We start from the raw sequence: 23778 nt of genomic DNA on the forward strand, positions 1-23778 counted from the left end.
CCGGTTGAAAAACCATTTCTCTGAAAACCCATGAGCATCCTTTCCTGTCATTGATCTAGTCAACGTAATTAATGGGTCTGATAATCTAACTGTTACCAGCATGGCTACTGTTGTTCTGCTACAGGGTGTTGTGCTGTCTGTCCCACTGTATGGCTATGCATCACCAGGAACATTCATTCATCTGCTTTGATTCTGTCTGTCTGCTATGGTTTCTGTGTCTGTATGTCTTATTCTGCCTGCGCCTCGCTCTGCACTCAAACCTCTCAGACGTGCCCAAGCTAAACGACCTGGACTTTGTCGACGTCACCGACACCACTGTGGGCCTGCGCTGGACCGCCCTGGTAAACGTTAGCGCCATCACCAGTTACCGGGTAACGGTTATGGCGTCGGGCGAGAGTTTGCCCATCATCATGGATACGGTGGACTCGTCGACGGGCCATTATACGGTGCGCGGGCTGGAGCCCGGTGTGGATTATGACATCAGTGTCACTACGATAACGGAGGAAGGGGAGAGCGAGCCGGCCACACGCAGAACGCAAACCCAGACTGGTGATTTGAACCTTCAACTTTACAAGGGGAGGTGGTCGTTAGACAGGGTGGGTGGGGGGGCTATGAGAGAAGCTAAATACTGAATATACTGCCTCACAAACCTTACATACTCACCATGTTGTAGATATATTCTCTGATCATAGCAGTAATGTCATTGTTGATTGCGTCCAGGTTTTTATTTCATACCTGTCATGCTCTCTAGTGTGTCCTCTCTTGTCTGGTTGACTTGTCCCATCTGGACATGCCACAGAAGGCCTGGAGGTAACTGTGAGGAGCTCCCCTCTCCTTGGCATGCTCTTATATTACTTCTCATTGTAAATACCTGTTGGTTATGCTTTACTTTACAGTCAGCTATATATTACATGGTCAGATGGTAATAACCTGGTCATTACGTGGTCAGATGGTAATAACCTGGTCATTACGTGGTCAGATGGTAATAACCTGGTCATTACGTGGTCAGATGGTAATAACCTGGTCATTACGTGGTCAGATGGTAATAACCTGGTCATTACGTGGTCAGATGGTAATAACCTGGTCATTACGTGGTCAGATGGTAATAACCTGGTCATTACGTGGTCAGATGGTAATAACCTGGTCATTACGTGGTCAGATGGTAATAACCTGGTCATTACAGATGGTAATAACCTGGTCAGATGGTAATAACCTGGTCATTACGTGGTCAGATGGTAATAACCTGGTCATTACGTGGTCAGATGGTAATAACCTGGTCATTACGTGGTCAGATGGTAATAACCTGGTCATTACGTGGTCAGATGGTAATAACCTGGTCATTACGTGGTCAGATGGTAATAACCTGGTCATTACGTGGTCAGATGGTAATAACCTGGTCATTACGTGGTCAGATGGTAATAACCTGGTCATTGCGTGGTCAGATGGTAATAACCTGGTCATTGCGTGGTCAGATGGTAATAACCTGGTCATTGCGTGGTCAGATGGTAATAACCTGGTCATTGCGTGGTCAGATGGTAATAACCTGGTCATTGCGTGGTCAGATGGTAATAACCTGGTCATTGCGTGGTCAGATGGTAATAACCTGGTCATTGCGTGGTCAGATGGTAATAACCTGGTCATTGCGTGGTCAGATGGTAATAACCTGGTCATTGCGTGGTCAGATGGTAATAACCTGGTCATTGCGTGGTCAGATGGTAATAACCTGGTCATTGCGTGGTCAGATGGTAATAACCTGGTCATTGCGTGGTCAGATGGTAATAACCTGGTCATTGCGTGGTCAGATGGTAATAACCTGGTCATTGCGTGGTCAGATGGTAATAACCTGGTCATTACGTGGTCATTAATCATTATCAAATACTATAATTTTGGTCTTCTTGGGAATAGAAGCAATCAAGTTAAATTCGTTAAAGGTATCTATTGTTACCACATCATTTCCTAGTTAGTATCCTAATTATCTCCCCTCTCCCACCCCAGCCGTCCCCGCCCCCACCAACCTGAACTTCGGAGGGGTGGGCCCCGATCACATGAGGGTCAGCTGGACCGTCCCCAACGTCCCCACGCCCAGTGACATCACACGCTTTGTCATCCGCTTCCACCCCAGCAGCAACGACGACGATGTCAAGGAGCTCAACGTGGGCGGAGCCACCAACACCTTCCTGCTGCAGAGTGAGTGACATCATCATGACCTATGACCTACCCCTGAACTAATATAATAATATAATATATGCCATTTAGCAGACGCTTTTATCCAAAGCGACTTACAGTCATGTGTGCAGTATTATTACCGTTGTATGTATTGTGTCATACACCTCACTGGTTCATGCAGTGTGTTGTGGCGTCGGACTAACTATGAGGTAACTAACAAGTGTTTTCCTGTCCATCTCTCCTCCAGACCTGCTGCCCAACACAGAGTACAGGGTGAGCGTGGTGTGTGTTTACGAGGAGAGAGAAAGCGCACCAGTCACTGGCACTCAGAGAACAAGTGAGTATGGACAGACACAGGACAGTTTGTCAGGCTAAATGTCTTCAAAAGAGAGATAAATGCACATGTATTTTTGCACAAATAGTAAATAATATGTATGCCTACAGGATGTAGTCAGTGATATGTATGCCTACAGGATGTAGTCAGTGATATGTATGCCTACAGGATGTAGTCAGTGATATGTATGCCTACAGGATGTAGTCAGTGATATGTATGCCTACAGGATGTAGTAAGTGATATGTATGCCTACAGGATGTAGTAAGTGATATGTATGCCTACAGGATGTGATATGTATGCCTACAGGATGTAGTAAGTGATGTGTAAGCATACAGGATGTAGTAAGTGATATGTATGCCTACAGGATGTAGTAAGTGATATGTATGCCTACAGGATGTAGTAAGTGATATGTATGCCTACAGGATGTAGTAAGTGATATGTATGCCTACAGGATGTAGTAAGTGATGTGTATGCCTACAGGATGTAGTAAGTGATGTGTATGCCTACAGGATGTAGTAAGTGATATGTATGCCTACAGGATGTAGTAAGTGATATGTATGCCTACAGGATGTAGTAAGTGATATGTATGCCTACAGGATGTAGTAAGTGATGTATGCCTACAGGATGTAGTAGTGATATGTATGCCTACAGGATGTAGTAAGTGATATGTATGCCTACAGGATGTAGTAAGTGATATGTATGCCTACAGGATGTAGTAAGTGATATGTATGCCTACAGGATGTAGTAAGTGATATGTATGCCTACAGGATGTAGTAAGTGATATGTATGCCTACAGGATGTAGTAAGTGATATGTATGCCTACAGCGTGTGTATCATGTAGATCATGGCTGTGTGTCTCTCTTCTCCTCCGTAGCCCTGGACTCTCCCACTGGCCTGGACTTTGCTGACGTCCTGACCAACTCCTTCACCATCCACTGGCTGGCCCCCAGCGCCGTGATCACCGGCTACCGTATCCATTACCAGATGACCAGCGGAGGCAGGGCCAAGGACGAGAGACTGCCCCCGACCAGGAGCCACTTCACCCTGACTGGCCTGGCTCCCGAGACAGAGTACAGTGTTGAGGTCTACGCTGTCAGCGGGAACCAGGAGAGTCTGCCTCTCACTGGCACTCAGGCTACTAGTGAGTAGTATTGACTGGTTTCATTTTTTAATTAACCTTTATATAACTAGGCAAGTCAGTTAAGAAAAAAATCTTATTTACAATGACGGCCTACCCCGGCCAAACCCAAAACCAGACGATGCTGAGTCAGTTGTGCGCCGCCCTATCGGACTCCCAATCACAGCCGGTTGTGATACAGCCTCATGTCTCTGTCTTTATCTGTTATCGTTCTATGCTTTCAGTCTCTCTGTCTGTCTGTCTGTCTGTCGCTCGCTCGTCTGTCTGTCTTTCTCACTCTCTCTCTCTTACTCTCTCTCACTCTCTGTCGGTCTGTCTGTCTCTGTCTGTCTCTCTCTCTCTCTGTCTGTCTCTCACCCTCCCTTCTCTTTGTTCTTACTAATCTGTCGAGGCTTATTTCCTGATCTCCTCTCTCCACTAGTCTCTGACGCCCCCACCGACCTGGAAGTGACCTCAACCAGCCCCACCAGCATCACCATCCGCTGGGACGCCCCCTCCGTCACCGTGAGGTACTACAGAATCACCCACGGAGAGACAGGTGGAGAAAGCCCTGCTAAGGAGTTCACTGTCCCCGGCTCCCAGTCCGAGGCCACCATCTCTAACCTGAACCCAGGGACAGACTACACCATCACCGTCTACGCTGTGACAGGGAGAGGGGACAGCCCGGCCTCCAGCACACCCATCTACGTCAGTCACAAGACTGGTACGGGGCTGATGGTTGAATGCACCTTTATTACATCAACATGTTGGTCATTTAGCAGACACAATTATCCACAGAGACTTACAGGAGGAGTTTGGGTTAAGTGTCATGCTCATGTTAATTACAGGTGATCAACTACATGTTTATAGACATGTTCATGTCTGGGACAGGCTCTGATCTGGTGTCGCCATCTAGTGTCCATTATTACAATTTCAGATTTCATATGTATTTGGTTATCTGGAAATGATGCCTTGATCTACCAGTAGTGAGGAATGATCAGATGAAGAAAATAGTTTTAGATTCATGTGTAGATCATTTGTAATGTATCTTCCTCCCATACCACAAGCATTTCACTACACTCGCATTAACATCTGCTAACCATGTGTATGTGACAAATAAAATTTGATTTGATTTATCTCCCTCGTTCTCTCCCTCCCCCCTCTCTCCCTCCCTCTTCCTTTCTCCGTAGACGTGGAGGGCCCCACCAACATGGACGTGACTGATGTGAAGGACAACACCATCACAGTGCGCTGGTCCGCGGCCCAGGGCCCCATCAAGGGCTACAGGGTCACCAGCGTCCCCAAGAATGGACAGGGCCCCTCTTTCTCTGAGGTGGTGGCCCCTGGTAAGACCTGCCCCTGCTCTCTCCCCTGCCCTCTGCCCGTCTGTGATCATTTGTATGGCAGCCATTTTGTGACTGTGTTGTGAGACATTGATAAAAAGGAGCTTTAGCCTCTGTTGTTCTACAGCTATACTCCTGTGCTCAACCTCTCTTCTGTCTCTGTCTCTCTTTCTCTTGCCGTGGATCTAGATCAGACCGAGATTACGTTTACTGGCTTGATGCCCACGGTGGAGTACGTTCTGAGTGTGACCGCTCTGGGAACCGATGGAGAACCTTCCACACCTCTGGTAGAGAACGCCATCACAGGTGCGTGTGTGTGTGTACATGCGTGTATGCATGCATTCGGATTGTAAAATAGTTTAAAACATTGATCTGCCATGATAACAAAGGAAATAAATGTTCAAATGTATGTTACTCTGATGTTCCTTTCTTTCTGGCCTTCATCCGCCCCCCCCCCATTTCCTTGCAGCAATGGACCATCCCAAGGCCCTATCCTTCTCTGAGGTGGACTCCACCTCCCTGAGGATCACATGGGACAGTCCGGACGGCACGGTGACATCATACCGCGTGCTGTACTCCAGCCCTGAGGAGGGCGAGAGAGAGCTGCGCCCGGCGCCCAGAGGGACAGACGATACCGTGGTACTGAGGAATCTCCGCCCCGGCACAGAGTACACTGTTAAGGTCATCGCTCTGCACGGACGCACCCCCAGCACCCCACTGGTGGGCACACAGGCCACAGGTAGGAGATACCAGACACACACACATACAGACACACACACACACACACACACACACACACACACACACACACACACACACACACACACACACACACACACACACACACACACACACACACACACACACACACAAATACTTAATGTCCATCTCTGCCCCCAGCTATCCCTGCTCCCACCAATCTGGACATCTCTGAGGTTGGTGACACCTCCTTCATTGTCTCGTGGCGCTCCCCAGCTCCGGGCTGTCTGGGTACCGTGTGGTTGTCAACCCCAAGAACAACAATGGACCCACCAAGGAGATGACCATCGCCCCAGACACCACGCGCGCCGTGGTCCCAGGACTCATGGTAAATAACAGACTACAGTATTCTGAATGTATGTCATAACTGTGTTCTAGATAAAGGTGTCTGTTAAACGGTCTAAATTCAGGTCATGTATTGTCACTGTATTTATGTGTCTGTCAACATGTGTTTCTTGTGTAGGTGGCCACTCTGTACACAGTGCACGTTTACGCCCTGAAGAACTCTGTGACCAGCCGACCCCTGGAGGGAGAGGTCACCACGCTGGACAGTAAGCAGCTTTCACAGAGTTTTAACTCGACTGGCCACTGGTTTACTCACTGTAAACTCACCCTCTCTTTCTCCCTCTCCCTTCCTCTCTCTCTCCCAGACATCAGTCCTCCTCGGCGTGTGCGTATCTCTGACGTGAAGGACTCGGCCATCACGCTGACCTGGCGTGCTAAGGTTGAGACCATCACCGGGTACCTTATCGAAGCTCAGCCCCTCGGCGGCAGCCGCCCGCCATCAAGAAGACAATCCCCGGAGAGCAACGCACCTACACCATCACTGGTACTGTACAGTAGACTACATTACCCAGCTATCACCACTCTCATCTACAGTAGACTACATCACACAACTCACCACTCTCATCTATAAATGAACTACATTACCTATTATCGCCCCATCTACATTCAACTACATTATCCATCCTCACTTTCACCTAAACTATCGTAGTAATAGTAAACTACATAACCCATGTACAGTACAGAGTGGGCTCTTGACTGACTGACAGTGTGTTGTGTTTGATGTCCCTCAGGTCTGGAGCCAGGCACCTCCTACACTATCCACATCTACACCATCAACGGCGATGCACGCAGCGCCCCCTTCACCCTCACGGCCACCACAGCCAAACCAGCGGTGCATTCCCCCACCAACCTCCAGTTCACCTCCCTGACCCCCAACTCCATCTCCTTCAGCTGGGAACCCCCGCCACGCGCATCACAGGATATTACATCACCTACGAGGAGGCAGGCAGGGCGCAGCCCCGTGAGCTTACCCCCCGCCCCCACGCTGGCCAGAACTACGCCACCATCTCTGGTAAACGTCAAACTCTGCTCTCTCTCAAGTTACCCTGCCCTCTTAAACTCCACCCCTTCCTCTTCACCCTCTGAAAGCTCAAGCCTCTCAACACGTCCAGTTTATGGAAAACACCTGAATCGACTCAAATCGATTTTGTTGATGTTGTTGGATGTTTTCAGGTTTGAGACCAGGTACCGAGTACATCATCAAGATCATCGCTCTTCAGAATGTCCAGAGAAGCACCCCATTGGTGGGAACGGCCAGGACTCGTGAGTACAGCACATACACACACTTTACTCATACGTCTACATACACACATGGCCCAAAACCAGATTTTTTTTGTACCTGAATGGTGATGTTACAAAGAAAGGTTTGGGAAGCCTGCATATGTGCTTAGCTGCAGTAGAATATTGTAAGAACAGCGTAGCAACTCATAGGCCGAGATGTTAGATTTGGTTTGTAGTCGTGCCAGCATCTGTTACAAACAGCTGTGTCTTTTAAAACAATAATACTGCTCACTCACTTTGAATACGTTTTGAATAAACAAGCGATTCAAAAGGTATTGACGGCAGTGGCAGGCTTTGGAGTAGATATTTGCCCAAACCACTGATACAGGGTCAGATATTTTCCCACTCCCCTTAATGGTTAAAACTAAAACGGGGGTAGGGTAATCTGATCTTAGATCTGTGCTTAGGGCTAACTTCTACTTCAAGTGCAGTGCTTTGCAGTACAGTAGTGGCTCTAGTATGCAGACTTACTGCCACCCCCTGCTGGCGGCGTCATGCTACTGCAGCTCCTCTAACTCCCTACTCCCTCCCTAACTCGCTTGCTTCCTAACCCCTCTCTCCCGGCCAGAACGTGAATCCCTGCTTACACTGCCACTCCCCAACCGCCCCGGAGGCTACGACCACCTGGACGTGCCTGAAGAAAAGGAGAGCCGTGTCCCAACAGTAGTAGGTAACAACGGCCTAGACACCCTGGGGGGCCAGGGCCAGAACGTGGAGTACACTGAGTACAACAACCAGAACCCCCAGACACCCTATGGGAATGGCCAGACACCCTATGGGAACGGCCAGACACCCTATGGGAACGGCCAGACACCCCTGGTGTTTGTGCCCCTTCCGGACGCGGAGGGGCGCAGGGTGCCGGTGGTGAGCGTGAACGTGCCTGGTGGCTCTCCCTTTGGTTTTCCAGAGAAGGACACAGGAATCCCTCAGGAGGCCCAGACCCAGACCACCATCGCCTGGAAGCCTTACAAGCAGAGTTCAGAGTACCTGGTGTCCTGCAACCCACTGACACACGTCAACGAGAAGATGTTCCAGGTGAGAGGGCACGACACACATACACACACATATAAAGACACATCTAAGAGACACATTTATAATGACGGTCTACACCTCTCATTCCCATTCATCTCTCCCAATCTCTCTATCCTTCCATCTCTCTCTCTTTCCTTTTATCTCTCTCTCTCTTTCCTTTTATCTCTCTCTCTCTCCCTTCCATCTCTTTCTCTGTCCCTCCTTTCCTCTCCTTCCCTCTCTCTCTCCATCTCCTCTCTCTCTCCCTCCATATCTCTCCCTCTCCTCTCTCTCCCTCCATATCTCTCCCTCTCCTCTCTCTCCCTCTCTCTCCTTACATCTCCTCTCTCTCCTCTCTCTCCTCTCTCCCTCTCTCTCTCTCCCCTCTCTCTCCCTCCATCTCTCTCCCTCTCTCCTCCATCTCCTCTCTCCCTCCATCTCTCTCCCTCTCTCCTTCCATCTCCTCTCTCCCTCCCTCCATCTCTCTCCTCTCTCTCCTTCCATCTCCTCTCTCCCTCCCTCCATCTCTCTCCCTCTCTCTCCTTCCATCTCTCTCTGTCCCTCCTTTCCTCTCCTTCCCTCTCTCTCTCCATCTCCTCTCTCTCCCTGCATATCTCTCCTCTCCTCTCTCTCTGTCCATATCTCTCCCTCTCCTCTCTCCCTCTCTCTCCTTCCATCTCCTCTCTCTCCCTCTCTCCTTCCATCTCCTCTCTCCCCTCCCTCCATCTCTCTCCCCTCTCTCTCCTTCCATCTCCTCTCTCCCTCCCTCCATCTCTCTCCCTCTCTCTCTCCTTCCATCTCCTCTCTCCCTCCCTCCATCTCTCTCCCTCTCTCTCCTTCCATCTCCTCTCTCCCTCCCTCCATCTCTCTCCCTCTCTCTCCTTCCATCTCCTCTCTCCCTCCCTCCATCTCTCTCCCTCTCTCTCCTTCCATCTCCTCTCCCTCCCTCTCTCTCCTTCCATCTCTCTCCCCCCCTCTCCTTCCATCTTCTCTCTCTCTCTCTCTCTCTCCTTCCATCTCCTCTCTCTCCCTCCTGTCTCAGATGCGTCTGCCTGGTACCTCCACCAGTGCCACTCTGATCGGCCTGACCAGCGGAGCCTCCTACAACGTTATCGTAGAGGCCCTGAAGGGGGCACTCAAACACAAGATCCTGGAGGAGATTGTCACCGCCGGCAACACCCGTAAGGAACCAGCAGTGACTATGACAACTGATCTAGGATCAGTACTAACATTTAACCTATAGAATAGATGGTATGAGTGAATCCTGATGTTGTTTTGAGTCATGCTTTTCCACGGTCAGATAACATAGTTCAGAAAGTTCATAGATAGGCGTTTACTTACACAGCTTAGCCTGTGATTCTGTGGTGAAATGAACCCCTCTCTTCCGCCTGTAGTGACAGAGGGTTCCACCGGCACAGATAAGGACTCGTGCTACGACACCTTCACAGCGACCTACCATGACGTTGGGACCGAGTGGGAGCGCATGTCTGAGACGGGCTTCAAGCTGTGGTGCAGGTGTCTGGGACTAGGCAGTGGACACTTCCGATGTGACTCCTCTAGTGAGTATTTAACTACCTCTTCAATGCAATTTAAGAAACTGTATTGATCCCTTGCCACCTGACTGGCTGGGTGTAATGGTTGCCATATTGGTTACACCAATCAGATCTAGGGGCTGGGAGACAGTGTCGGATGTTATGAAACAGGTCTGACCTTTTTTTGTTCTCTATATCTCCCCCTCTCTCGCGCTCCCTGTCCATCAACAGAGTGGTGTCATGATGGAGGTAACAACTACCGTGTCGGGGAAATGGGAGCGTCAGGAGGAGAAGGGCCCCATGATGAGCTGCACCTGCCTGGGCAACGGGAAGGGAGAGTTCAAGTGTGAACCACGTAAGTAGCACTTTAACATCAGTCACCTCCTGCACTTGTTTGGATATTAAAGGAAGAACACAGAACTTCTCTGGCAGCATGTCAGAATACAACACAATACAGTTCCAATGTCTGCCTGTGTGACCTCATCAATGTCTGCCTGTGTGACCTCATCAATGTCTGTCTGTGTGACCTCATCAATGTCTGTCTGTGTGACCTCATCAATGTCTGTCTGTGTGACCTCATCAATGTCTGTCTGTGTGACCTCATCAATGTCTGTCTGTGTGACCTCATCAATGTCTGTTTGTGTGACCTCATCAATGTCTGTCTGTGTGACCTCATCAATGTCTGTCTGTGTGACCTCATCAATGTCTGTCTGTGTGACCTCATCAATGTCTGCCTGTGTGACCTCATCAATGTCTGTCTGTGTGACTTCATCAATGTCTGTCTGTGTGACCTCATCAATGTCTGTCTGTGTGACCTCATCAATGTCTGCCTGTGTGACTTCATCAATGTCTGTCTGTGTGACTTCATCAATGTCTGCCTGTGTGACTTCATCAATGTCTGTCTGTGTGACTTCATCAATGTCTGTCTGTGTGACTTCATCAATGTCTGTCTGTGTGACTTCATCAATGTCTGTCTGTGAGGCTTCATCAATGTCTGCCTGTGTGACTTCATCAATGTCTGCCTGTGTGACCTCCTCCATGTCTGCCTGTGTGACCTCCTCCATGTCTGCCTGTGTGACCTCCTCCATGTCTGCCTGTGTGACCTCATCCATGTCTGCCTGTGTGACCTCATCCATGTCTGCCTGTGTGACCTCATCCATGTCTGCCTGTGTGTGTGATTCCCTCTCCTGCGTGTGTGTTTACAGATGAGTCCACCTGCTATGACGATGGGAAGATGTACCAGATTGGTAACCAGTGGCAGAAAGAATACCTGGGAGCCATCTGTACCTGCACCTGCTACGGAGGACAACAGGTCACTTTTACTGCTAATGGCTATGCTTGTCTTACCGACCTTAGTTGAATGCAACTTGGACAAGCACCTGCTGAATGACCAACGTGTGTAAATGTAATGCTTGTCCTCCTCTCAGGGCTGGCGTTGTGAGAACTGTCGTAGACCAGGTGCTGAGGTGGACTCTAGTCTGCTGCAGCCCGTCCGATACAGGGACCCCACCAACACACTACGCAAAGTGGTGAGTCATAGACTACGCTCTCAAAAGACAACTGAGAAAATGTGTTGGATTAGAACTTGAAATCCCCATGCTGAGGTTGGACCCATACTGACCTCTTGTCTGTCTGTCTCCTTCTGCAGAACATCCAGTGCCCCATCGAATGCCTTCGACCTGAACTACTGGCAGACGCACTGGCAGAAGGACACATCCCCCAGAATCCCCTGGAGTAAAAGATCAATCTCCTCTTCCTTACCCATGGTCTGTCAAGTCTCCTTGAAGAGGAGGTCGCCCTGTCCAGTTAGAGACAGACCTGAACTAACACATCGGTGCCTTACTGATCAGCTTAACCATATCTAAACACCTACATACTGTAGGTCCATGCCTTCCTAGTCTTAAGAGAACCCCCTACACACTGTAGGTCCATGCCTTCCTAGTCTTAAGAGAACCCCCTACACACTGTAGGTCCATGCCTTCCTAGTCTTAAGAGAACCCCTGCACACTGTAGGTCCATGCCTTCCTAGTCTTAAGAGAACCCCCACACTGTAGGTCATGCCTTCCTACTTAAGTAGGTCCATGCCTTCCTAGTCTTAAGAGAACCCCTGCACACTGTAGGTCCATGCCTTCCTAGTCTTAAGAGAACCCCCTGCACTGTAGGTCCATGCCTTCCTAGTCTTAAGAGAACCCCCTGCACACTGTAGGTCCATGCCTTCCTAGTCTTAAGAGAACCCCCTGCACACTGTAGGTCCATGCCTTCCTAGTCTTAAGAGAACCCCCTGCACACTGTAGGTCCATGCCTTCCTAGTCTTAAGAGAACCCCTGTCACACTGTAGGTCCATGCCTTCCTAGTCTTAAGAGAACCCCCTGCACACTGTCAGAATGTTGGTTAAGTTGTCTGTTGCCATTTCCCTTTGAGACACTTAAGAGGTCAAAAGGAACATTCCTTGTGTTCGTGCCTTAAAGAGATTAAAATCTTCCCCTGTCCCTGAAGGTATGTGTTTGAAGTGCTTGTTAACAGTTCAGATGTGCTTGTCTTTTACAAATGATACATTTCCAAGGCTACCTGTCCAGTATTACCGTTTGTCCTAATCATTTATTATTCTTTTTTTTTTTACTTCTATAAAATCTAAAACCGTCTGAAATCAAAAGCACTGTTTTGAGAGAATGTTGGTGTAGTTGCCATGTCGACAAGTGTTTGAAATCATTTTGCTTTTTCTGTAGCCTCTGTGTAGACAGGGGTAGCACTGCCTGTGTGATGGACACTGAGTTGTTGTAATTTTGAAACTCTTTAATGCATTTTATTTATCCCTTTAATCACAGCATTGTTGTGTGAATGTGAGACCTGGGGTGTCGACTTTGTTCTGGTTTTATTTTTGTACTAAAAGGTGCCAAAGTTTGATGGAGATTCCCTTGTTTTGATGAAGTTGAAAAGAACATCATGAATTGCCTTTGTTTCTTGAATAACTGTTCATACATAGATTGATGCACCAGTGTAAATCTACGTAACATAATAAAATAAATCCCCATCAAAATCTGTCAGTATAAACTAGAGATCAGTTGTTTTTGTGTGGGCTGCGTCTGAATCCCTGCAGTGCCTTCAGAATGTATTCATACCCCTGGACTTATTCCAACAGAATGTATTCATACCCCTGGACGTATTCCAACAGAATGTATTCATACCCCTGGACTTATTCCATCAGAATGTATTCATACCCCTGGACTTATTCCATCAGAATGTATTCATACCCCTGGACTTATTCCATCAGAATGTATTCATACCCCTGGACTTATTCCAACAGAATGTATTCATACCCCTGGACTTATTCCAACAGAATGTATTCATACCCCTGGACGTATTCCAACAGAATGTATTCATACCCCTGGACTTATTCCAACAGAATGTATTCATACCCCTGGACTTATTCCATCAGAATGTATTCATACCTCTGGACTTATTCCAACAGAATGTATTCATACCCCTGGACTTATTCCAACAGAATGTATTCATACCCCTGGACGTATTCCTTCAGAATGTATTCATACCCCTGGACTTATTCCATCAGAATGTATTCATACCCCTGGACTTATTCCTTCAGAATGTATTCATACCCCTGGACTTATTCCATCAGAATGTATTCATACCCCTGGACTTATTCCATCAGAATGTATTCATACCCCTGGACTTATTCCAACAGAATGTATTCATACCCCTGGACTTATTCCAACAGAATGTATTCATACCCCTGGACGTATTCCAACAGAATGTATTCATACCCCTGGACTTATTCCAACAGAATGTATTCATACCCCTGGACTTATTCCATCAGAATGTATTCATACCTCTGGACTTATTCCAACAGAATGTATTCATACCCCTGGACGTATTCCAACAGAATGTATTCATACCCCTGGACTTATTCCATCAGAATGTATTCATACCCCTGGACTTATTCCATCAGAATGTATTCATACCCCTGGACTTATTCCATCAGAATGTATTCATACCCCTGGACTTATTCCAACAGAATGTATTCATACCCCTGGACGTATTCCAACAGAATGTATTCATACCCCTGGACGTATTCCAACAGAATGTATTCATACCCCTGGACTTATTCCAACAGAATGTATTCATACCCCTGGACTTATTCCAACAGAATGTATTCATACCCCTGGACTTATTCCATCAGAATGTATTCATACCTCTGGACTTATTCCAACAGAATGTATTCATACCCCTGGACGTATTCCTTCAGAATGTATTCATACCCCTGGACTTATTCCATCAGAATGTATTCATACCCCTGGACTTATTCCTTCAGAATGTATTCATACCCCTGGACTTATTCCATCAGAATGTATTCATACCCCTGGACTTATTCCTTCAGAATGTATTCATACCCCTGGACTTATTCCTTCAGAATGTATTCATACCCCTGGACTTATTCCAACAGAATGTATTCATACCCCTGGACTTATTCCTTCAGAATGTATTCATACCCCTGGACTTATTCCACACGTGTTACAGCCTGAATTCAACACAGATTAGATGTCTCACCCATCTACACACAAATACCCCAGAACGACAAAGTGAAAACGTTTTTTTTCCCACAAGTATTCCCACCCGAGTCAATACACGTTAGAATCACCTTTAGCAGCAATTTACAGCTGTAAGTCTCTAAGTGCTTTCCATACCTGGATTGTATGACATTTACACTTTTTTCTTTTTTTTCTCCAAGCTCTGACAAGTTGGTTGTTGATCATTGCTAGACAACCATTTACATCTTGAAAAAGATCTTCAAGTAGATTTGTCAAATCTGTAACTCGATCATTCAGGAACATTCACTGTCTTCTTGGTAAGCAACTCCAGTGTAGACTTGGCCTTGTGTTTTAGGTTATAGTCCTGCTGAAAGGTGAATTCATCTCCCAGTGTCTGGTGGAAAGCAGACAACCAGGTTAAGGATTTTCCCTGTGCTTTAGCTCCCGTCTTTATCCTGAAAAACTCCCCAGTCCTTAACAATTACAAGCATAACCAGACCATGATGTATCCACCACTATGCTTGAAAATATGGAGAGTGGTACTCAGTAATGTGTTGGATTTGCCCCAAATATAGCACTTTGTATTCAGGGCCAAAATTTACTGCAGTATTACTGGTGGAAACAGGATGCATGTTTTGGAGAGAAAAAATATTCCTGTACAGGCTTCCTTTTCACGCCATCAACAATGTTGATCCGTCCCCAGTTCTTATCACAGCCAATAAACTGTAGAAAAGTCCCAGTTGACCTCGAGGTGAAATCTTGAGCGGTTTCCTTCCTCTCCAACAACTGAGTTAGGAAGGACGCCTGTATCTTTGTAGTGACTGGGTGTATTGATACACCATCCAAAGTGTAATTAAGAACGTCACCATGCTCAGAGATATTCAAGTCTTGGAATTGTATTTACCAATAGGTGCCCTTAGCAAAGCATTGGAAAACCTCCCTGGTCTTTCTGGTTGAATCTGTTGGAAATTCAATGCGCGACCATTCAATGTACGTGGGGTACGGAGATGAGGTAGTCATTCAGAAATCATGTTAGGCACTATTAGTGCACTCAAAGTCCATGCCACTAGTGCATATTTTTACTCCTGAACTTCCATAAGTGGTTCAATACTCTACTCAATATATCGCTCCTTTTTAAATTTGTAAAATATATAATTGAAAAACAATTCCACTTCAACATTTTAGGGTATTGTGTGTAGGCCAGTGACAACAAAAAACACGTCAATTTAATCCATTTTAAATTCAGGCTGTAACAAAATGTGGGAAGGTACAGGGGTGTGAATACTTTCTGAAGGCATTATGTCAACCATCTGCAGTGGAAGGTGTTCTCTACGACCCCCACAAGTGTCACAGGACTCGTCTAAAGGTAACACATACAAATTAATTAAAGTATGGAGGTAGTTTAAAAAGGTGTTAATCTCCCAAAATATATTTTCTGCACTTAAACCACTTCAAACCTATCTTACCTTTTATCTATTATGCGTGGGAATACTTGGAAACATTTCTTAGATTAAAATCACTTGGAGCAGATTCTGGTGTTTTACGGTCTTCTGGCCAACAATGAAAAGCGGTCTAAGACTGTCTAAGCCATTTATGTGTTACTCAATGTGTTTCTATGAGCTATAATAGTAAGGGGCAATTTCAAAACTTTAAATATTTTTGATATCTAGAAGCATCGTAAAATTCAAATAGCTAAATGGTCCATGGTATGACCATCATAAAACAATACCATGTTAGTGTAGTAGTCAGTCCCCGACTTTCAGCTTAATATTGATATAACGTAAAATAGTGTTTGCATATACACACACTCCACAGGATTTCTGAAGAAACAGTTTATTTCATGGTAAAACGTGACCTTCCAGACAGTAACATTGTAACTTAGATACAACTATGAAAGCAAGCTGGGAATGTAACGGAATCTGAATGACCCTCAGCATGACTCATGCCGTTTGTCCATGATAACCGTAGGACAGGAATGTCTCAGTGGAAATAATACTATGTTAGTACCTTTGTTGATCACTATTCTAGAGCAGTTAGTGGACCTCCAACATGTAGACGGCCATAATAGTGTGTGGCGTGTCAAATGTGTCAGGCAGCGTTGTATGACAGCCACTCCAGGTATTCAGTGGTGGAAGAGTCTCAGGTTGGTGTGCACCAGGGTGATGCCCTGCTCATTACAGGCATTGATCACCACCTCGTCAGCTGTGGACCCAGCCGGGGCAGCAATGTACTCCACACCACTCTACAGAGACAGACACCTCAGAATAATCAGTCCATGTGGGCGACAAACAGAAAAGACCTTGGAAGGCACTAGAAGGCTAGAGACCAACTAAAGAACCAAAAGCAGTGAAAAGTAATAATTCAGCAGTGTTTACCCGTTTGGCACGGTCCACGTTGTCTCTGAAGGGGAAGAAGGCGTCAGAGCTGAGGGCTACAGCCTGTAGAGAGCTCAGCCAGTTCCTCTTCTCAGTCTCATCCAGAGGCTCTGGGACCTCCTCATACATGGCCTTCCATACTGCCAGGTCTGGACCCTGAACACAGAGGAGTTAGAGAGCAGGACAGACTCATCTGGAATTTGATTTTTTAAATAGACAGACACCTACAGTAGGAACCTACACAAAACATACAGCAGAACTGTACATCCGACAACAACCATTTCAGATGCGTAGAGTGCATGTCCCTAATTGACCTCTGACCCCCTCACCTCTCCGATGGTGCCGCTGACATACTGATCGATGGCATTGGCCATCTCCGCCCGCTTCACTCCACTCCTGAACCTCATGCCCAACACCCGCGGGTGGTGCCTCAGCCACCAGTTATCAGCCTTGTCCCCTGCCAGCCGCGTGCAGTGGATACGAGACTGCTGACCCGCACCGATCCCAATCACCTGGTACACAGGGAGAGGAGACGGATTGTGACCCAGAAAAACCACAGTACATAGTGTTGAATGTTTCAAAATTCCTTCAGAAAAAGGTAAACAAGGATGTAGGTGACAACAAGGGGAAACTCAGTGCCCAAACACTATTTCAACAGGAACCTCCCATGTCTCCTCCCTCTCCAGGTTGGTTACCTGTCCATCCTTGGCGTAGCAGACAGAGTTGGACTGGGTGTACTTCACTGTGATGCTGGCCACGATCAGGTCACGCAGCGCCTCCACCGACAGCTTAAACAGGAGACCGACAAAAGGTCAGAACAGGTCATCAGTGAGCATCTCACACACTATCAAGACACGCACAAACCACAAAGACTCACCGCGCCCTTGGAGACGACATTGCTGAAGAGATCCTTGTCAATGACAGCTCCATTCCTCTTCTGTTTGAGGTGGAGGCCAAAGAGAACTCTGACCTCTGGCTCGTCTGGCTCATAGGCTGGGTCCATCTGACAGATTTAGACATGCAGCACCCCCAACCGGTGAGAAGATTCAAATAAACTTCAAACTTATTTTTTCTAGGAAAGGATGCAACATAGGATGATCACCAACTGCTTTTCCATGTCCAACCATACCTGGAGAACACAGTAGTTTCCATTCTTCTTCTTGGACAGGATCCTGAGGGCCTCTTCTTCGTAACCAGGGGCGATGATGCCATCAGAAACCTGAGAATGATAGACAGGGGTTGGAAATGCAGGAAACACACAGGACAGACACACAACACCTGGGAAGCCCTACCTCTCTGGATATGATCTTGGCAGTGGGGACGTCACACACGTCAGACAGAGCGATGAAGTCGCCGAAGGAGGACATCCTGTCTGACCCTCTAGCCCGGGCGTAGGCTGTAGCCAGTGGGGTCAGGTTCTTCAGCATGTCATTCACCATACACACCTTGGCCTCCTCATCACTCAGAGGAACACCCACCGCAGCCCCTAGAGAGGGGAGAAGACAGCCTAGGTCAATGTTACTGGGATTCCTTGCAATCTTGTTGGAATATGCATTGGAAGGTCTGCGTGTCTGACCTGCAGGGCTGACGTGTTTGAAGGAGGTGGCAGAGGGCATGCCCAGGGCACTCTTCAGCTCTCGGACCAGCTGCCAGGCGTTCAGGGCATCACAAAGGTTAATGAACCCAGGAGAACCATTTACCACTGACAGAGGCAGGAATGGAAAGGAGAGAAGGGAGGGTCAATACAGTTAGTCTACCCAGACAGGACAAGGTCCCCCTGGACGGTTTCAGTTGAACATATGGCACCAATTAAAATTAGGGTTGACAATGTTTCCCTATTGTCATTTCTGAGACTGCTGGCTACACAATGAGGGGTGAAGCCTACCTGTGAGGGGGAGAGTGGGGCGCAGGGTGTAGAGCTGGGCGGGGGCTTGGTGGGGTTCATGCCGTAGCGCAGGGGCAGCTGGGATACCCCACGGCTGTACTGGCCCCGGAAGTAGTCCGCGATGGCCTCATCATACTGAGCCGTGTGAGTAAAGGCCTGGGAGAGAGAATGAGGACAACTAGATAGACACCAGGATCCTGTTCATTAGGCAACACATGGAAGAAAAGGGACTGAAACAGGAAAGGAAAACATTGATGTCCAATAGGAAATGCACATCTGTTTACTGCAAAACGTTTTTCTACGGTGTGCCTTAATGAACATAGCCCAGGGTAAACAGCTGAACCAGACAGCGTTGTAACCTATTCCATGATCAAAGCCAACATGGGCATCTATAGTTTTATCTGGAGGCAGCTTTAATACAAACTATCACTGTAAGATTTGTAATGCCTTCACAAGAGACACCATGTGCTAAATGTATCCATTCTACTCCATGTAGTCTCAAGACTCAATGTCAAATGCACAAGTACAGTGAAATGATTTTTTGCAAGCTGACCAACAATGCAGTAATCAATAACAATGTAATATTAAAACAACAAGGTAGAACAAAAACAATCAAGTAAGCAAACTATATAAAGGGGCAGTTCCAGTAGCATATTTACAATGTCCAGGGATACTGGATCAATAGAATACTGAGGGCTGACCTGAACAACATGGCCCCAAGGACAAGAGAGGGCAACATGGGAGGTTGTGGACTCTGAGCTTTACCTCGCATTAACCAACAAACAATCAATTAAACAAAAACCCAATGACCTGATTGCAATTGTGCTTTTTGACTATAGACTCCATGGTATCTGGTCTACAATTGTACAAATTGATCCTTTTAACAGAGGGTCAATAATCTGTCAAAGACACAGTATGAGGCCTTCCCCAGTTGTTTTGAGATGTCCGATTTGCTACTACTGAAGAGTCTCTTAAGACTTCAGTTGTGTCTATGTCCAGTTTGGTTCCTGATAGCATCATTTCTCTATCACTCAACATTCTCTCTGTTCACAGTCGAGGTTGACAGACATGTCTCAACAGGAAGGCAGAAGGAGATCTCCACACATGGAAGTTACACTAGATCTCACCATTCCCAACTTGTCCAGAAAGTAGATTGATATACACGAGACAAAAAAAAGTCAACCTGTGCTTTCAAGTTGCCCTAGTTACCTTCAGGGCCAGAGTCTTGCGGGTGTCCAGGGTCGTGTCTTTACCCTCGGAACCCTCCATCTCCACAGCGACCAGCTGGTAGTCGGCAGGGTCGCACACAATGGTTACGCGGGTGTGGTTCTTGGCCGCTGCTCGGAGCAGGGTTACCCCACCTGAGGACACAGCCAGGGTCAAACAGGGTAATCACCATGGCAACCTAGGGCATTTCAGGTTATAGAACAGACTTCAGAAAGTCAAATGTAGAGCTGGCCTTAAAAGGTGCAATATGAATGAATTGCGCCACCATTTCCTGGTTGCTAAAATTCTATTTGTTCACCTAAATTCAGTTTGTGTGCCAAAAGAAGCAAGTATATGGTAGAGAATCATTGTACCATCTAAACCGCTGTGAATTATTTTCCATAACCCCAAATATTGTCTTTTCAGCTGGTGTACAAAACTGAAAGTAAAAGCAGCAAAAGCAAAACTTCACAGAAAGCATAGAAATAGTGCCCATAGAACAGATCTACCGCTTCTTATACTTGCTTTCAATGACAACAATTCTATGTGAATTTGGTCAGGTCGGACAAAAAAACAAAAAAAGTTATTGCAACTTTAACATTCCACTCACCAATATCAATCTGTTCCACTGCATCTTCCACGGTCACATTAGTGTTGGAGATAGTCTTCACAAACGGGTAAAGGTTACACACCACCACCCTGGTCAAAGACCGGCAAAGGAAAGCAATACAAATGCAATGCATTTCACTATGTTTTTCTAACCATCTAAGCAATTTGAAATAATGAGTAGCGTGGCTGTTCAATCCCCCACATAGCGTGTGCCCTAGATGACTCAACGAGAAACAATATCTTACAAAGAAAAAAAGGGTTTTGACTTTTGTAAATGGGAACATGTGTCAATTAAGCAGGTCACATTTGGTCGCCTTGAACCCAAATTGTTAAACATACGTGCCCATAGGATCCAAAGAGAATTCATGGTTTATTTCGGAGGCTGTATGCATTGCACACTTTCTCCTCAAAGCCAATCATATTCCATGAATGTCAAATAGGCAGCTTAAACAGCCAATCAGACTCCCAAAAAATGTAAAGTGTGTAACACGATCAGATGTGTGCAGATGCAGCAGCATTTGAGTCAGCCGGTTATTAGATTGGCAACGCATACTTCGAAGTTTCCCACTTTACAACCGTACTGCCCTGCATTAGGGCTAAATCTAACAGTCTTGTGCCCGATCACATGCATGGTGTTTTAGGTCTGCTCATTTACACAAGGCTGTTTTTCAAAGACCCCTAAAAACCACATTAAAGCAGTAGTGGCTCTGGAAAAAAAAGTATAGAAAAGTTGACTGAGATGGACAAGTCCTACTCTTAACTATTGAGGAAAACAGATCTGAGCTTAGATCAATGTCTAGAGCCTAATTTAACCGACTTCCCTGTCTCTCACCTAACCAGACTGTAGCCCAGTTTCTCCATGTCAGCCTTGTCTGAAGGGGTGTGCCGGGCCAGGATGCCCCCGTGTACAGCAGGATGCAGAGTCTTCACCCTCCCACCAAGCATCTCTGGATGGCCAGTCAGCTCAGACACATCCCTGGAACAAAAGGGAGATGGATGTTTGGTGATTCAGTGGCACACATTCTCAATTGCATTTAGAGGCTGGGAATGCCTCTCATCTGAAAGGTGGTCAATGACTGCAGAATACTAGATAGACCTACTCTTTGAAGTTCCAAACAGTAAGGTGACTTAAAGGAATACACTGTTATCAGCATAACATTGAATCGTTTGAGCATTAGCGCAAGAGAACGTTGGTGGCTGAACACTATCAACGAGGATAGATGAGATATTGGAAATGTATGCAAACGGTTACACCTACCGAACAGCCAGTCCTGCATCGCGCAGGGTTTTGGCGGTGCCACCTGATGCGACGAGTGACAGTCCCGTTCACCAGCCTTTTGGCAAAGTCCAGAAGTCCAGACTTGTCGGACACGCTCAACAGTGCTGTGTGTAGAATTAAGAGACAAAACGGTGACAAAGTTATAGAGATTGATTGAATGGCACCACTGTGGAAAGAAGCTTGCTTTTCAAATATCGGTAAATATGTTGACTCCACTGAGACGTCATCGATAGGTTATTGCTCCTTTGTAGCCACCGGTTGCTAACTAAAATGGAAGCATGTTTTTGTGGCATGCTAGTTGTAGCTAGCCTACCTAGCCTGTCTAGCACGACGCAAGAAACAATTTAATTGGATATTGACCACGCAGCATAAACACTATTCTCAAACTTATGCTTCAACATAAACTACTCAGTCTCTAAACTACATTAGCTAAAGCTAGCTAAAATATATATATTTTTAATTTAAAAAGAAGGAGAAAGTTTTACCCAGTTCTGGAGCAGGCCATGGTTTTGGGTAACGTTCTCTGTCTGGGAATGAGAGACGAGAAGCATGTGTATAGTTGTATCAATTCATGGCATGATGGGAACTTTGTGATTTGACAGGACCGCCCCTTTGACCGGTTTTGACTAAACGGGATACAGCTTTTGTCAGATGTGACTTTTCGTTGCAGTCTAGGAGAATTTACGCAGCAGGTTAGGAAAATTAACGTGCAGGTTAGAATTAGATTACGGTTAGAAAATATACTTAGGGTTTGCTAGCCATGACCCATGTATACCCCAAAACAACCTCTTCGTTGCCTTCTGCGCAGTAAAAATTCAAATTCGCTGACTTCTATCCTGAGTCCCAGTAAAAAAAACACGTTTTGGAATTTTTATATTATATATATATATATGTAAACATCAGATAACGGTTTGAGGTGCAAAAAAAACATGTTACAAAGGAAAAAATGTGAACACATATATTGTTTTTTTGACTGTATCTGGACTGTAGTGGCCATTAAAACTCGGTTGACAGGAAATATATAAAAAGTTAACATTACAGTAAACATAACAGATTACAAGTAATTAACCAGCTTTTATGTAGCTCTTATTTCATGTATTTATTACACTGCTCTAAAAACTTGACCTATAAGAAACCATTTGAATATCAAACTGTCAAAAATGATCATTACACAATTACACCATAAGATGTGCTAATTGGGATGGGGGCTATTTGGATTATCAGGGTGACACCCCACACATGATATCATTGAAAAGCCCAGAATGTCCTCTCATATGTACTTCATGACCTAACCCTGTATCTCTAATGGCATTAGAGATACAGACCAAAAACACATGTCCATTTGAGACAAAAATGATTTGCTGGGGATATGACTATGGGTCAAATAAATGGATCCCACAAATGATCTTGACCACATGCCACCACCACACAATTAGGCCAGAGAGATTTAGGCTATTTGAAATGATAACAATGTGAGATTTTAGACTCTCGCTCTGCCACTGGAGGGTGAGTTTACACCACTATAGAAAGGACCATATGGGCAAATAGTGGTGCTGTTGATCTGAGAGAACTAAACACACTAAAGTGAATGCTCAGTAGACATCCACCATTTGACTTTAATAAATCCATTATTTACAGACCAGTAGGGATGAAAGAAAGGAGAAAAGGTGAAGAAGCATTTGTGGACTACTACCATACACCAAGCCACTGGAGGGTACACACCAAGCCACTGGAGGGCTACTGATACACCAAGCCACTGGAGGGCTACTGATACACACCAAGCCACTGGAGGGCTACTGATACACACCAAGCCACTGGAGGGGTACTGATACACACAAGCCACTGGAGGGGTACTGATACACAAGCCACTGGAGGGGTACTGATACACACCAAGCCACTGGAGGGGTACTGATACACACCAAGCCACTGGAGGGGCAAGCCACTGGAGGGTACTGATACACATCAAGCCACTGGAGGGGTACTGATACACAC

The 23778-nt window shown here is 46.3% G+C and overlaps 1 protein-coding gene and 1 pseudogene across 1 annotated transcript in view; one reads left to right on the top strand and one right to left on the bottom strand.

Moving 5' to 3' along the window:
- LOC124019654 (fibronectin-like) overlaps positions 1 to 12927 on the top strand; it is a 34228-nt gene extending 21301 nt beyond the window's left edge. Inside the window, 25 exon segments of the mRNA XM_046335055.1 lie at positions 268 to 549; positions 1996 to 2187; positions 2414 to 2503; positions 3375 to 3641; positions 4060 to 4341; positions 4808 to 4963; positions 5150 to 5266; positions 5430 to 5699; positions 5861 to 5932; positions 5935 to 6047; positions 6183 to 6270; positions 6370 to 6500; positions 6503 to 6548; positions 6796 to 6960; positions 6963 to 7076; positions 7238 to 7327; positions 7914 to 8380; positions 9399 to 9537; positions 9751 to 9915; positions 10120 to 10159; positions 10161 to 10243; positions 11094 to 11200; positions 11316 to 11417; positions 11537 to 11858; positions 12051 to 12927. Coding sequence (XP_046191011.1) covers positions 268 to 549; positions 1996 to 2187; positions 2414 to 2503; positions 3375 to 3641; positions 4060 to 4341; positions 4808 to 4963; positions 5150 to 5266; positions 5430 to 5699; positions 5861 to 5932; positions 5935 to 6047; positions 6183 to 6270; positions 6370 to 6500; positions 6503 to 6548; positions 6796 to 6960; positions 6963 to 7076; positions 7238 to 7327; positions 7914 to 8380; positions 9399 to 9537; positions 9751 to 9915; positions 10120 to 10159; positions 10161 to 10243; positions 11094 to 11200; positions 11316 to 11417; positions 11537 to 11626 — 3668 coding nt within the window. The 3' untranslated portion in view covers positions 11627 to 11858; positions 12051 to 12927.
- Positions 12928 to 16492: 3565 nt separating this feature from the next.
- On the bottom strand, positions 16493 to 21890 carry LOC124019653 (annotated as a pseudogene).
- Between the last annotated feature and the right edge of the window lie 1888 nt (positions 21891 to 23778).

The sequence above is a fragment of the Oncorhynchus gorbuscha genome, unplaced genomic scaffold, assembly GCF_021184085.1.
Source record: "Oncorhynchus gorbuscha isolate QuinsamMale2020 ecotype Even-year unplaced genomic scaffold, OgorEven_v1.0 Un_scaffold_646, whole genome shotgun sequence".
Classification (NCBI taxonomy): Eukaryota; Metazoa; Chordata; class Actinopteri; order Salmoniformes; family Salmonidae; genus Oncorhynchus; species Oncorhynchus gorbuscha.